Raw genomic sequence first — 15,495 nt, forward strand, 5'->3', positions numbered from 1 at the left:
GTTCATATATAAAATGGTGTGCATGATTCAAAATTGCATTTATTTTCTAAAATTGCATTTTATTGACTGACGGTTTGGTTTAGGGTTGGGGTTTAGGCTAGGGTGTAGGTTTAATAAAGTATGAATTCATGTTGACCATCTACAATCATTTAAAACTAAAAATAATAAAACTTGCTTTTGATGCCACCCTGTGTACATTTCATCCAGAAACTGGAGCTCTTGCATACCCATATGTTAAACAAGACTTCCAAATTTGGCAACTGGTAACAGTGTTTGGAATTTCAGTTGGCACACATTGGTTTCAACAGCACACATTTTATCTTACTGTTGCCAAATTCACAGTGTGATGAGTAAAACGTTTTGTATTCCATAAAGATTTGGAATGACATTAGGTCGAGTAAATGAAAGAATGTTCATTTTTGAGTGAACCATTCCTATAAAAAAATGTCTTGGTGTTACATTACAGGTTGTTAGTATATTGCCTACTTCATATATTGTTTTCTAAAGAACTACAGTAGTTACTAGAGAATCCAGAGTTCTTTGTTGAACTTAAAAAAAATGTGGCATCTGCCTGCCCTTTTTAATTCATATTTGAAAATGTTTAAGTGCAATGCCTTGAACATGGATTATTGTTGCTCTGCTGGCAACAGCGCCATAGCTAGTGGGGTGAAAGGTGGTAATGATTCTAGGGGCCCAAAAGTCCAGGGGGGCCCACAACGAATTCAAAACTGTACTTTTTAATAGGTAAAGGGCCCAGAGCAATATACAATCAGGGGGCCCAGAAATCTTTGCTACGGCCATGGTTGGCAATACTGGCTAAAATAACTGTTAGACTGTTCAAGTCCAAGTCAAGTCCAATTTTTTTGCATTCAACTCAACCTTAGTACCAGAATTAATACTCAGTGTGTGAAAGAACATGGTCTTAGGTTAAAGTTTTGAGATCCAGCAGTAGAAACTGCTAAGCACACTTTCCCCACATTTAAGTGGACCCCACATGACCCAGCTTTTCTACTGCCTGCAGTTACAGACTAAGGCCTGAGGGCTCAAACTCTTTTCTGAGCTACATTCAAAGCAAAGCAGCATGCTCTAGCAGAGTGAATGGACGCTGTTGTGGAAATTGTATGCAGTTGCTAGGAGAGGCCTGCTCAGGCTTAGTGTATTCAAAAGAGCTTTACTGTCTAATGTTCAACAAAGCTAGGGGTTGCAGCATGGAAGGAAAGACACTGAGGAAGAATATACCTCTTTAATTTCACCTCTGCCCTAGCTACAAATGCTAAATAGACCTCTTATTACTTATAAGCCAAAAGGGAAAATCTTAGTGTGTGCAATATTTTCCTGCTTAGCCATTCTTTGCATGCCCTTCACAAAGAAAACAAACCGAAAAAAAACCCAAAGATTTTTATTCACCTGCACAAACTGCAATGAAATGTGTTTTCCTTTGAAATTAGATCTTAGCCCTGACGTAAAAAGAAAGGTTTATTGAGATGTAATTAATTTGCTAGTAGTTAAAGGGGATTTGTGTCTCCTCTCATTGGGAGGAAAGAGGCTTAAAACAGAATTATAATCAACAAAGAATTTACAAAGAGGATGAAAGATGCAAAGCCTCCATGTGTAATAATGGAGTCAGGTTGAAATGATCTTATGTTCTTTAATAGTCAATCCATTTTTGGATTAGAAATATTTGAATGTTGAACTTTTTACACATTAACTGCTCCTTTATAGCAATGGAATGGCCTTCAGTCCATTTAAATTTGAAGCTTGAAATCAAAGTTGTCCTCTCCTCCATCACAAGGGACTGAATGTAGACCACAGCTTAAGCAACCTGACATCACTAAACGTTGAGGAGAGCCAAGCGTTACCACCTCTAGAAAGGACCATTGTCCTTCAAGACGGGCTGAATGCCACAGCACCCCATCTGTAGTGTCCAGTTACTGGCCGAAGTGATCATTTGACCATTCTCATGTTTAATTTACATTGTTCAAAATGTATCTCTGTATCCAAGTACTGTAAAGTGATATTGGATTCTCGTGCATAAGTCACAAACAAAAAGGGTATTTTTATTAGATTTTGGCTTTGCTTTGCCAGACTAGTTTCAAGATCAGTGTACTCAGGTTTCCCAGACAACACAAACAGAAGCCGTGGAGGGAACAGACAGCCTGCTAATTATCCTGAGAACCTACTAGAGAACATGAGCACAGATCAACGCACCAGTCTTCTGCTGGAACCCACTACGGCAATGGGCAAAGACTTGAACAGAATGATTTTATGTATGATAAATAAATGTTTTAATAGATTATCTCTCTGTTTATTACATGTGACACAGCCTCACAGATTTCCAAGGTCTTTGTCCTCTGGCAGTTCATTTTATGTTTATGAAAATGTAAATGTTGTTCAAGTAATTACCGTTAAACCTTAAGCCATTAAGAGACCCCTAAAGGCTTCTTTTCTTACATAGGTTAAACTTTTCCAATTGCCTTAATGGTCATTATGTGTTTTATGGCAGACAAAGTGTTAACTACCAGGAAAAATGCACAAGATCAGAGCCAATCTTCTGTTTTCTTGATGAGATGAAAGGAAGTAGAGATGGTGATAAATCTGAGGCTGTTTGGGGCCATGCTATTAAACAAGTGTATGGGTTTGTGTTTGAGTGTGTGTGTGCGCAGGTAGAATACAAATGCCCTTTTACCAACAAACAGACCTGCTTGGCTAAACATCAACATTGTGCTATGCCAAACTCTTGCCAGTAGCTATTACTGGCATCCAATCAGGTCAGGGATAGGTTAGAAAAAAGTATGTTTCCATTTTGTAGGCTAGTAACAGTCACAGGCTTAAAAAACCCAGAAGGCCATCTCAGTTGGACAAATTCTGCCACCTGGTGGGTATCAAACACTCAGTATAGTCTTGGAGCTCTGGTGCAGTAGGTAGCATATATGCTCACAACATTCACTATTTTCCAAAGGTATGTGGACCATTTCAATGGATTCAAATTCTAATTAACAGGTTTGGCTATTCCTGTGATTCAATGGAAGATAACTCAGTATTCATGCCAATAATTTTGAAATTAATTAAGAACATATGGGTTTATTGATTAGGTGTCAACATACTTTTAGCCATATAAGAGCTTGTAGGTTGACAGGGATATAGGTTTGAAAACAGCCTATGTCATGTCTCATACATTTTACCTCAATTTTCTAGGCTAAAAAGGCTAAAAAGCCCAAAATTAATTGTAAAATACCAAGAAACTAAAACTAATGTCATCAAATAATTTGTTATAAATAATTACATCTTGTTTCAAATTAATAGATTGGGAGTACTCGAGTTCAGACTCGGACTCGAGTCCAAGTCAAGAGTCCAATTTTAACGGACTCAGACTCGAGCCTTTGGGTCTCTGGATTTTTTTTTCAGATCCATGGCTTTGATTTGTGATGCAATGAACAAAATAAATAAATACAAATAATGAAACAGAAAAAAATGGACACTCTGTCTGCAAGCAGTTGTATCACCCCTGATGTCGTAGATGTAGCCAAAATTTGTTTCACCATGTTGAACAAACACACTTGCAGAGTGGCACACTCTTTCAACCAATACGCTTTAATGTTACTACGGAGACTGCTGTATTACAATGATTACCGAGGAGCCTGCATGACGAAAACATAAAGTCGAGTATGTAGCCAATGTAGCAGAAACTCTCTCGACTCTCTCTGACCAGTCAGTGATCTGCAGGATTTTGACATCACATTTAGTATTGGCTCGGCTCGCTTGGAACCTCGACCGAGGTGGTACTAAAAAAGCACCAGATACTATCCACAGTGGACGACCCCCAAAAAGTGAGCAGAGTCGGGTCAAATCGAACTGTACTGTGCAGTGGAAAAGCCCCATTACAATTTGGATTGCTCTGGAAATTTGTCAAAATGTTCATTAAATATTGTCCCGATCCAAACCACCACTACCTGTAATCTATGCATGACATATGTTTTCGAATCTAGCTGCTTGGCACATCATGGTGTTGTTGCGAGGTGCCTGGTACTTTTCCACTGCACGTTGAATACCTTTACACTGGTGCCGGAAACCCGGAATTCCCTCCGCCCTGCCACACAGCTGTTGCATGGTGATTTTACACAAGTGTTACAGTTAAATTGGCCTGGTTGTTTTAGAAGCAAGCTTTCCAGTAGCTGGTCTACTAAATAAAGTAAAGCTTTCAAGCAGAGTATAGAGTTAACATACCATCCTCCATCGAGGACTCCAACAACGTTGTGGCTGAGTCCAGGGCAACCTCCCATTGCTCGCTGGTCTAAATAGCGTCCATTTGTTCGAACCACTTCCACTTTTCCTTGATGATTCTGTAGTCACTTTTAATTTAATTTTTTTTTTTTTTATTTACCCTACACTGTTGGTAGGTCCGGTGGTAGCCATGAGCGGACAACAGCTGAGACACTTCCTGAAAGAGTTTTTCATTTCGCGTCAGTCGTCGCTAATGAGAGGAATGTCTGCACCTCTTTTATTGACCACGGAGTGGTTTGCGCAAAGCCATTTCTTTTTCCAATTCAAACTTTGCGTGAACAAATGATACTGCTATAGCTGTTGCTAACTTTAAAACTAGCAAGTTGATGTCCCGTGTCGCAAATCCAGTGACGCTGGTAGTGATGAATCTCTCTGACCAATCAGTGATCTGCCGGGTTTTGACGTCCTATATTTGACACCATATTAAAGGGTTTGCTCACATGCAGTCTGTCTCATGAACGTGCACAGTAGATCAACGGTCAGTGAAGATTTTCACTTAATAATACAGCAGATTTCAGTTTGTTTCTCACCAAACCTTATTGTATTCCTTCAGAACAAGACATGAGTCAAATACAATCATTTGTTAGACTTCTGAATTATACTTTTGTGTCCTTTTGAAGCTTAAACAAGTGCCATTGTGTGACATCACTGAGCACAATTTCTTTCCCACAATTTCTCCCTTTGTGTTAAGAAAAAGAAAGAAAATCATATGGAGTTCTAACAACACAGGGGTGAGTAAACAATGACTGAATTTTCATTTTTGGATTAAATAATCCTTTTAGAACCAAGGGAATGTTAACTTTAGAACCGGGTAATTTGTTTAAATATGGAATATATGAGTGTATCTGTTGTCAAATAGCTTCTTCAAGGTAGTCCTAAATACATTTTTATTACACCTCTTTTTTTTTTTTTTTTTAAATGACAACACACGGACGCATCAGGGTTTTAGGTGCACAAGCAGTTTTCCGCAAATTAACAATCATGTCTGTGTTAAATGGCCCTAATATTAGCAGTGGGCTTTACCAGTGTTTTTGGATGTAGCATTTGCAGTCAAGTCTTGAGATGTAACTTGTGTTGACTCATTATTTTCCCAAACCAGTTGGCAGATAGAGACAAAACTTAATCTCATTATACGTTATTTCTTTAGATATTCCAGTATGGTTCAATCCATCTAAATAAAACAAGACACCCCTACTTCCAAACAGGACAAAGTATTACAATTTATTGGATGTTTAAAGGTTTAAAGTAAATTCATATAATAAACAATATTTTGGCATGAGCAACAATTTAGATTGTCAAAACTATTTTTAACATTTCATAATTAGAAGACTAATAATATTTTGTGAAACAGTCAGCAAAGACAAGCGTTTGATCAGTCATTTTATATCCGCATTATTCCAGACTCTCAAATTAACCTTTATCTAATCCACAATTCAATCCTCAAATTGAAGGGTTAATTTTTTTCTTTAAATGGAGTGAAATGGGACCTGTACTATAATGTTAAGAGAAAGAGAGACAGAGAGAGATGAAAGGAAGAGAGAGAGTGAGATTTCTGCTTGAAAAGACTTCTGTGAGATCAATTGACTCGTTGTGGATAGGTCTGTATATTCGTCTCTAGGATTTTTATCCATTTAGGTGTCTGGACCCATCTTACTTTGAATATGACCCACTTTTGCTGGTATGCATTCACTGTCAAAATCCAGCCAACAGAAGCTTCACTGTAGCTTTGCATAAATTCATCATGGTCAACCATTCAGAAACTATTTAGACTATATACAGCATTTTCCCCCACAATTTAAATGAGCTACCACAATCAAACTAACAAAACAGCTTTGGTTTGTCCAATGCAAACTAGGGCTGAGCAATGGCCATAAATATTCTGATATATTTTTTTCATATTGTTCGATATTTGTCGTGAATATACATTTCACACCATTAATGGGGAAGGAAATGCTTTCCACATGTTTGTTAGACCTCAAGAATGAATGTTAACATAACTTTTTTGCTTACAAGTAAACTCCACAGGTTACCTTTTAATTTAAAAGTTAAAGAAGCATCAGTTTAGGATTTAATCCTACATAAGTTCCGTGATCTATTTTCAAAACAATTTCATCATCTTCATCAGACGTTTGACTCTTCACATAGTCATTCATCTTTACGCTTCTGACAATGCTCTTCTTCCTGGTTTTGGCCAGATGCATTTCAGCTACATAACCCCTACATGATGTAATTTTTGTAGCCTAAAAGTCATTATGCCCACTGAAAGATTTTCTTGTCTGTGTCAAAAATTTGCAGATTTGATCATGAAAAATTATCAACTAGTTCCTAAATAAATAGCCATGGTGTTGATGTCGGAGATTCTGTTGTGTTCAGTTGAGAGCTGTGTTGCATTGTCAGTGCTGTCGTGTTCCATACACAACACTATCATATTAGCCGGACAACTATCTATCTAGCTAGCTAGCTAGCGCTACCTATAGCCTCATTACTGGTTTACATGACAGCAGAGCTATGTAGCTGCTAGCCAGGTAAAACTTACTAATCAGCTGATTTCATGACTGTGATTAAGTTAGCTAGATGTGTATAACTTTGCAGAACTGATTGCGTATTTAGCATCACGCACCTGATAGTATAGATGTAGAACATCTTGAATATTGAAAATTACTCAAAAGTTTATTATATATTTTGAGGATTCTTTTCTTTTTTTTTGTGATACATATTGAGATTGTTTTATCGCTCAGCCCTAATGCAAACAAATTTACTTCCAAAATTAATGTTTGTAGTATAAAGGGATAGTTCACCCAAAAATGGAAATTCTCTCATCATTTATTCACCCTAATGCCATCACAGATGTGTATGACTTACTTTCTCCTGCTGAACACAAACAAAGTTTTTTTTTAGAAGAATATCTTAGCTCTGTAGATCCTCAGAATGCAAATTAATGGGTACCAACATTTTGAAGGTCCAAAAGGACATAAAGGTAGCATTAAAGTAATCCATAAGACTCCAGTGGTTAAATCCATATCTTCAGAAGCTATATGATTGTGAGGGTGAGACACAGATCAGTATTTAAGTCCTTTGCAATCAAGCTCCAAATTCTCTTTCACATTCTTCTTCTTCTGTTTTTGGCTATTTGCATTCTTCGTTCTTATCACGACTACTATACACTCAGGGAGGTTTATAATACCAGGAGAGAGCTATCCATTAGCACTGCCTTTCAATGGTAGATGCTGGGATCATGCATGGAACCCCTGAAGTACCTAAACTCCATGCTGCCATCTTTGCTCATAGTCACACACACAAAACTACACTCAGTTCTTTTCTTTTTCTTCACATAAACGTTATGTGAATATTCACTCTGGAACTAGTGGAAAATGACATCCTGTCATGCTGAAAACGCTGATTGGCTGGCACCACAAGAAAGCACACTAGCAACTACCCTGAGCTGTGACGTAAAAGTCAGCAGACAGGGAAAATGTGTTTTTCAGCAATTTTACGCTTTTAAGAGCCCTCCAAAATCAATTAGCCACAAGAAAACATCTACCATATATAAATGAAATATTTGTGATTTATATCCTTTAAATTTTATAGAAGTTTCTATTAAATATAATTTCATCTGAATATATGGATACTTTAGAATGGCTGTAAATAGAGAAACAGACCTTTTGTGTTGCAGGACAAAAACATTAATAACACACAATTACTTTTGAGAGGGAATATTTATTTTTAGCTTGGCTGTTGGATCATTTAGAAAGGATTTTGTCTGACTGGCCTAATCTTTCTCACATCTCCAGCACAGAAGGCATTAGCTCAACTTGACACCTCATTTAGCAATGGAGCAATCACATGCTATAGTTGTCTGCTCAGGAGTTGGCATATGAACCTTCTAATTCTTATTCCAGACCAGATTTGTTTTACCATTATTACTTACTAAAACATAAGCTTGGAGACAGAGGTGCTTGTTCAAGATTAGTTTCAGCTTTTACTGATCCTAAACAGTTTCCATCCATAGAATGTACAGAGACAAAAATAAATTATCTTTGAAATAGAATAATAGCATTCCCCTTCTGTCACTCACTCGAAGTTATGTCGATGTAGTGACACTATGCGTCTCTCTTGAGAGCCCTGGTTACCTCTAATCTTTGAGAAAAGGCCAATGAGAATTGGCAAACAGAATTTGCATGCCCCTCCCCTGGACATATGGGTATAAAAGGAGGGAAGCGTGCATCTGTTCAGACAGATATTTTCTTCAGAGATGAGCGGTTGTGTTTCAGCGAGCTGAGTAGAACCCACTGCTGTTCCACTCACCTCTAAAAGAACATACGCTGTTGGAGATACGGCGCATTTCAGCAGCTTTTCGCTTCTTCTGTATGCCAGTCCAGACTACGCCCCTGTGCGCTTCGACAGCCCTCTAAAAAAAAAAGAATATAATTCTCTGAAAGAGATAGAAACATTTACGTTTAATGTCTTTTTAAAGATGGGTCTTTTTCAAGATGCCCTTCTGTCTTTGTTTCATTCCTGGATGCAGTTGATACCTCTCCGCTTCTGATGGCCACGGGCACTGCCTCACAAGCCTGGACAGAGATCAAAATGAGGCAGCGTTTGTGGATGGTTCATGTTCTCACTGCAAGAACATGACTATGGGAACATTGTGGCCGTGGCTTTCCTTCTTCCGGGGTAAAGCCTCTCTAGCTCCACCCCCGCATCACGCCTTATACCCACGGGTATAGTGCCGGTGTGGCTGGTGCTGGAGGCAATTTTGGGAATATAACGGCCGTGGTTTCTCCGGGTAAATTCCCATGGACCACCCATTCCCCAGCACGCTCGTCTGCCCCTGTCTGGTTCCGAGATGAGACCAGATTGCATTACGGCCAGTCTGATATCTCTGTCAGAGGCCCCGAGCTGGATGAGAGTTTAGCCCCTGCATCGGAGAGCGTCTTGGCAGACTCCGGCGCTGAGGACTGAACAGGGCTAGCGCCTTCGTGTGTGCCGGTCCAGTCTGAGGCCGACACTGAGATGTCCGCTAGGCTTGCCCGACACTGAGATGTCCGCTAGATGATTGGTTCCTGGGTTTGGGGTGCCGCTCACATTCACGTCCCCCCCCCCCCCGATTCCTTTCTTCCCGGAGGTGTATGACCGACTTCTTTGCTTGTCCACTCTCACTACCTTGATGGCGGGGAGGTCCACGGGTACACAGAGTTCCCCCAGGTGTATAAGGTGGTTGGGTTGCACCTGTGCCAGCAAAACGCCGCCACGTGGTGGGATCGACCGGCACTCCTCTCTGGCAACCAAGGCCTACAGCGCCAGTGGACAGGCCGCCTCCACCTCGCACATGGCCCTCCTGCAAGTCCAGGAGACTACACAGGTGTAGTCCTAATCCTGATGTGCTGCAGGAACTGCGCTCGGCGACCGACTACAAACTCTGGGCCACAAAGGTCACAGCGCATGCACTCGGACAGGTGATGGTCACCCTTGTGGTCCAGGAACACCACCTGTAGCTGAATCTGGTCAAGATGCCCCCATCTCCCAGATAGGCCTATTTGGCGACACCATTGAGGACTTCGTCCAGCAGTTCTTGGCGGTGAAGGAACAGACAGAGACCATTCAACACATCTCGCCCAGGCCCAGCTCTCAGCCCCAGCTCCCCACAGGAGACGGATGCCCCCCCATCTCACGAACCACCTCCTGGACCCGGAAGCCTCCCAAGCACTCCTAAAACGAGCAACCCAGGGAAAGACATGTCTGCCACTGAGCTGGTGTTCAGACCACACCTTGCATCAGTGGAGGGCCTGGTGGAGAATCTTTTGTTTCCTTTTCTTTATTTGCCACACCCCCAACTGGCTGCGGTACCCACATTGTCAAAAAAAAAGCAGTTTCTATACTCCCTGGGTCACTTAGCCGGTGCCCACAACCGCCATTCTTACGGCACTCAGACACAGAGCACTGGCAGTCGGGCCCCCATGAACGCGGATCTCCCGCCTTCACGTGCCCAACTGCACTACACTCGCACCCCAGGCTGGCAGTTGGTGACGAGTCTTGAGGTCGTCGCTACAGAACCTCCTCCTCAGTCGACTACCCGCCCCAGGCTGGGTATGCGGAGGGAGGTAAGTGCTTTGAGCCTGAACCGGACCTTACACAGACTCCCGTTCAAGATGCTGAAGCAGAAACATATTCGGACATGCGTCCGGCATCAAGATTGGTTTGCGTCGATAGATGCATACTTTCACGTCTCATTACCCCATCACAGACCCTTTCTACGGTTTGCTTTCGACAGCCAGACGTATCAGTACAAGGTCCTCCCCTTCGGTCTGTCCCTGTCCCCTTGCGTCTTCACGAAAGACACACAGGCAGCTCTTGCCCCTTTAAGGGAAGCGGGCATTCGCATACTCAACTAGTTTGATGATTGGCTAATCCTAGCACACTCTCGACAGTTGCTCTGTGCACACAGGGACCTGGTGGCTAAGGCACATCAGGCGTTTAGGGCTTCGGGTCAACTGGGAAAAGAGCAAGCTCTCCCCGGTTCAGAGCATCTCTTTTCTCGGCATAGAGTTAGACTCGGTCTCAATGATAGCGTGCCTCACAAGCGAAAGCGAGTCGGCATTCGCTCTCGTCGCATGTCGCAACTCGCCTGCCATCTCCTCCTTTGGATTCAGCATAGGCTGAGGTCGCTGCGTGCCACTCATTTCCCGGGCAACCTAAACACCACAGCGGACGTGCTGTCACGGCAGGTAACGCTCAGCGGAGAGTGGAAACTCCACCCTCAGGTGGTCCAGCTGATTTGAGGTAGGTCTGTGGTCCTCTCGGGCCTTCGGAGAGCCCCGCTAGAATCAGTCGAACTAAAGGCCCTCTCCTTGAAGATGGCCCTCCTGATTGCACTCACTTCCATCAAGAGGGTCGGGGACCTGCAAGCGTTCTCTGTCAGCGACACTTGCCTGGAGTTCGGTCTGGCAGACTCTCCCGTCATCCTAAGACCCCGACTGGGCTACTTGCCCAAGGTTTCTACGACCCCTTTCAGGGATCAGGTAGTGAACCTGCAAGGTCTGCTCTGGGAGGAGGCAGACCATGTGTCCGGTGCATGCTTTGCACACCTATTTGGATTGCACGCAGAGCTTTAGACTCTGAGCAGCTCTTTGTCTGCTTTGGTGGACAGTGGAAAGGGAATGCTGTCTCCAAACAGAGGCTTGCCCACTGTATCGTGCACACCATTGCATTGGCCTACCAGACCCAGGTTGTGCCCGCCCCCTTGTGGGTTAAAGCACACTCTTTGTGGGCACTAGCCAATGGCACCTCTCTAGCAGACATCTGCAGAGCGGTGGGCTGGGCATCACCCAATACCTTCTCAAGATTTTACAATCCGGTTGAGCCAGTCTCATCCCGTTTCTTGACAGGTCCAAACACGTAGAATTCGGTAATACGGAACAGCTGGCCAGGTGTATCGCTTGCGCATAGTGCCTTTTCCCTCCCAGCACATGGAATGGTAAGCCCATGTGATGTACTTTTAGGGTTTGCTGCATATATTTTTTTAATTCCCTTTTTTCTCCCACAGATTTCAAGTGGATTTTTTTTGTTTATTTTTTTTAAATAAAAATCAATAATTGCTTTTATAATGAATAGGCTATTTTAGAAACCTTGAAATATGAATTATATGCATCTGTGAAGCTTATCAGAATTTTTTTTATAAATATGACTTTAAGATAAATATTGCCTTTATAACTTAAAACAATGGCCTGCAAATTTATATATTTGAGTTGGCATTACTTAGGGTTGCATGTTAAAGCATGTGAATCTAATATGTCAAATACAATTTGCTGAGAAAAAAACGGATTTTCAGCAATTGAGTGAGTTGTTGCAGGTGCGTCTCATTGCACCCATGCATGAAATGCAACAAGGGAGTTTCGTGCTCCAGTGGAATGAAGCTTGTAATAGCTTGAACACTGAACAAAGCTTTAATAAAATGAATTAAGTCAACCAGACACAACAGTCACTGCACATCATGCAAGATATTAATATACACACACGTTTTCATGATAAAGTTTAGGCCTTAGCTCACAGGCTATTTTGGAAAATGAAAGGGGGGTCTTGTGATGTGAGGGTCTATAACAGCACATCGATGTCCATTCGAGGTATTCAGCTCATGCCAAGCAGCCCAGAAGCTGGCAGAGAGGATGAAATTACAGCTCTGACAAGCTGACATTTTCTGCTCCCTTGCTGAGAGCTGCTTTCTCTCCTGCACCTTAGGCATTACTGAAGAACTTGCATTCCAATCACTAATAACTATCAAAACAACTATCTGTTCAAGAGGCGTCAAATTCAACATTCTCATTTAATATAAAATATAAGTTTCAAGGTATATGATGCACCATTCCTGCTGAGAGAAAAACCCCCAGCATAAAATAAGATGGGTTGCTGGATAGGCTAGTCTGTTAGCTGGTTATAGAGGGGTTTTGGGCTATTTGGTTTACACATATTACTGAAATAATACTATTTACGCAGGATCTATTTAAAACATGAGTTACATTCATATGTACATCTGTTTACATTTCTGTGACAACTGAAGTGTGTGTATCTCCTAATGAGTCATTGTAAGGGAGAAATCTGTGGTGCTGAATATATGGCTTGTGTGTCAAAATGGACGTGGAAATACAAATATTATTTTTAATTCGTCTAGAACAAACAAAAAAAATTTTGTTGAAAGTTGTCTTAGGGGGTTTGGTAAAGTAACTTAAAGGAACTTTTTCTTTAAAAAAAGCATAAAATTGAGGTTATAGTCAGACAATTACAATGGAAGTGAAAGGGTCCAATTTTTGGAGGTTTAAAAGCAGAAATGTGATGCTTTTAATTTTATAGAAGCACTAACAGAAATTCTTCAGTTAAAAAGTTTGTATTATTAGAGCTGTAAAGTTGTTAACTAGTTGCTTTTATGTTGTAGGATTTACAGCGTTATGTCATCATGGCAACAAAGTTGTCTAATTGGATATAACTAAAGAAAGGTTAGTAAGCTATGTTAACATGCATATTGTTATCTTCTTGTGGCAATACTTTTGAAAAAGTGAGTATTTTAATGTTTACTGATCAACATTATGCACAAATGCCATTGTTTGAGCTTAACTTGTATTGAACCCGAAATATTCCTTTAATAAAATAACCTTTAAATATTTTTTTTTTTACATTTGTGTCAATGTTTTTATGTAGTAACATAAAAGCAATAAAGCACTCAAGACAATGGTATACAGTAATCACAGTTAAAGGGGTTGCAGGGAGCTGTGCATTGTGTTTTACAGCAGCCTTTAGCAGTGACTACATTCACAATTTAAAATAGCCTCTCATACCATATTGCTTTATTCCAGAAGATGGATCTGGATTGTTTTCATTTTGTGTGACTCTTGCTCTGATAAATCTGACACTTGGTTGCACAGTCAAATGTCTCTGGCTCAGACAAAGGTAATAAGAAGATGATCCCGTATCCCACAATTCCTCTCCACAGCAGCAGCAGCTGTCATTTGCAGGTCTGAGCAATGAGTCAACTTCATTCACCACCACACCCTGGTGCAGGTGAATGATGCAGCCCTCCACATAGCCCACATTTTTCAGCTTGAATACAGGTCTCACACATTCAAAAGATGAACAAAATGCTCTTGGGTTATTCAGAAACTTCACCGCATACTTGGAAACTAGACTGAATTTGTTTAATAGTGTAAAAACGGCAACATGTGCTTAGGCAAACAAAGGAGCGATGCAAGGTAAATGTCAAACGCACCTAAACTCAAGGCTAAAAAGAACTGTAACGTTGTAGACATTTCAAACCAGAGTGTGTTCACTCCCATAACAAAGACAAAATATGAGCACCTTAAATTCTTGGTGTTGATTCTGAATTTCAAAATGTCAACAAGCCACAAGAACCTCCTAGACACATGTAAAGTGTATAAACACATTATGGCCTATGTCGTTCACTCAACAGTTCCACAGACACCTAAACTGCTTAATGCTAATTACAAAGCTAAAGGCTTACTTACTTTCTTGCCATAAGAAGCCCCCATGCTGAGACCCTGTGGCGTGTAATGAAAGTGCTGTCTGACTGCTAGGTCCCAGGCTCCAAAGATTTCCTTGTGATTCCAAATCTGCACCTAGGCTAGGCTCTCCTCGATTGGAGCTGTGTCCACTCCAGCTCCTCCAGGGAGGGAGGGGGCCCTCTCGCTGTCTCTGGCATGTCAACAACAGTAGGGTAGTCCAGCAAATGTGGCTGGCTTGGTTTGATAATTATGACAAAGTCTCTTCAACGCAGATTATTTGGAGTCATGAAGGGTTCCAGCTCAGAATCATTGTATACCTTATACTATGTTGCCACCGTGGGCTTCTTAGCACCATTCCAAGTTTTAATCAAACTGAATTGATCTGGCATAAAGCAAACTAAGTTTGTGAGTCAGAGTAAAACAGGCCTTCAAAGCCACTTGTTAGTCCCCTTTCCTTACAGGATTTATCCACTGCACCAAGATTATTCTAATTGGCACTGACAGAGCAGGAAGTCTTGGGGAAAGCTCATGGTAGGAAGGCCGCTGTAACAGACAGGATTTAGGGATAGGTGTTCGATTTTTGCCTGGATTATAGAAGCATGGGTCGACTTGGGGAGTGGTCTTTTCTGTATTTACCTTACAAGGGAAATATAGTGATAATCAGACAACATGATCACATGGGAAGTTGGCATGCTGTTTCTGAGAGTTCCAGTATCCTAAAATAGGCCAAAATATGCCGACTCACTGACCCGTGTTGAAACCAGGAAGTAGTCACGTTTACAGTATCAGTGATGTGCACGATTCAGAGATTAAATTTTTCCCTCTAACATTACATTTTTACTCCACTGATGGTTAGGTTTAGGTTTGGTATTTGGGTTGGGGGTACATAACTCGCTTTTGGCGCCCATCTGTGGTCATTTCACCCAGAAAATGGAGCTCAAATGTGCCCATACACCCAGCAACACTTAACACTTTGACCTCTGGGGGCAGTGTTTCGAATTTCAGTAAAGAAAATTCAACCTACTGTTTCACTGTGAGATCAGTCTGGAACAGATCTGGCCACAACAGGGTCAGCTGCCACCTTGCTATGGTAAGTATCATTATTAAATTTGGTCATACTTAAAGTTGGGGATTTTTCAAAACCTCTAACACCAAGTACTAAACTTTGGTAACTCCAATACCATTTGTGCTACAGATATGAATAATA

General features: G+C 41.3%; 1 protein-coding gene across 1 annotated transcript in view; it reads right to left on the bottom strand.

Moving 5' to 3' along the window:
• The window catches only part of LOC127625790 (protein FAM107B-like), an 89,059-nt gene extending 74,683 nt beyond the window's left edge, over positions 1–14,376 (bottom strand). Inside the window, exon 1 of the mRNA XM_052101143.1 lies at positions 14,292–14,376. Within this exon, the coding sequence (XP_051957103.1) occupies positions 14,292–14,315 (24 nt within the window). The 5' untranslated portion in view covers positions 14,316–14,376. The remainder of the gene's footprint in view (positions 1–14,291) is intronic.
• Positions 14,377–15,495: the final 1,119 nt, after the last annotated feature.

The sequence above is a fragment of the Xyrauchen texanus genome, chromosome 32, assembly GCF_025860055.1.
Source record: "Xyrauchen texanus isolate HMW12.3.18 chromosome 32, RBS_HiC_50CHRs, whole genome shotgun sequence".
In the NCBI taxonomy this organism is placed as follows: Eukaryota; Metazoa; Chordata; class Actinopteri; order Cypriniformes; family Catostomidae; genus Xyrauchen; species Xyrauchen texanus.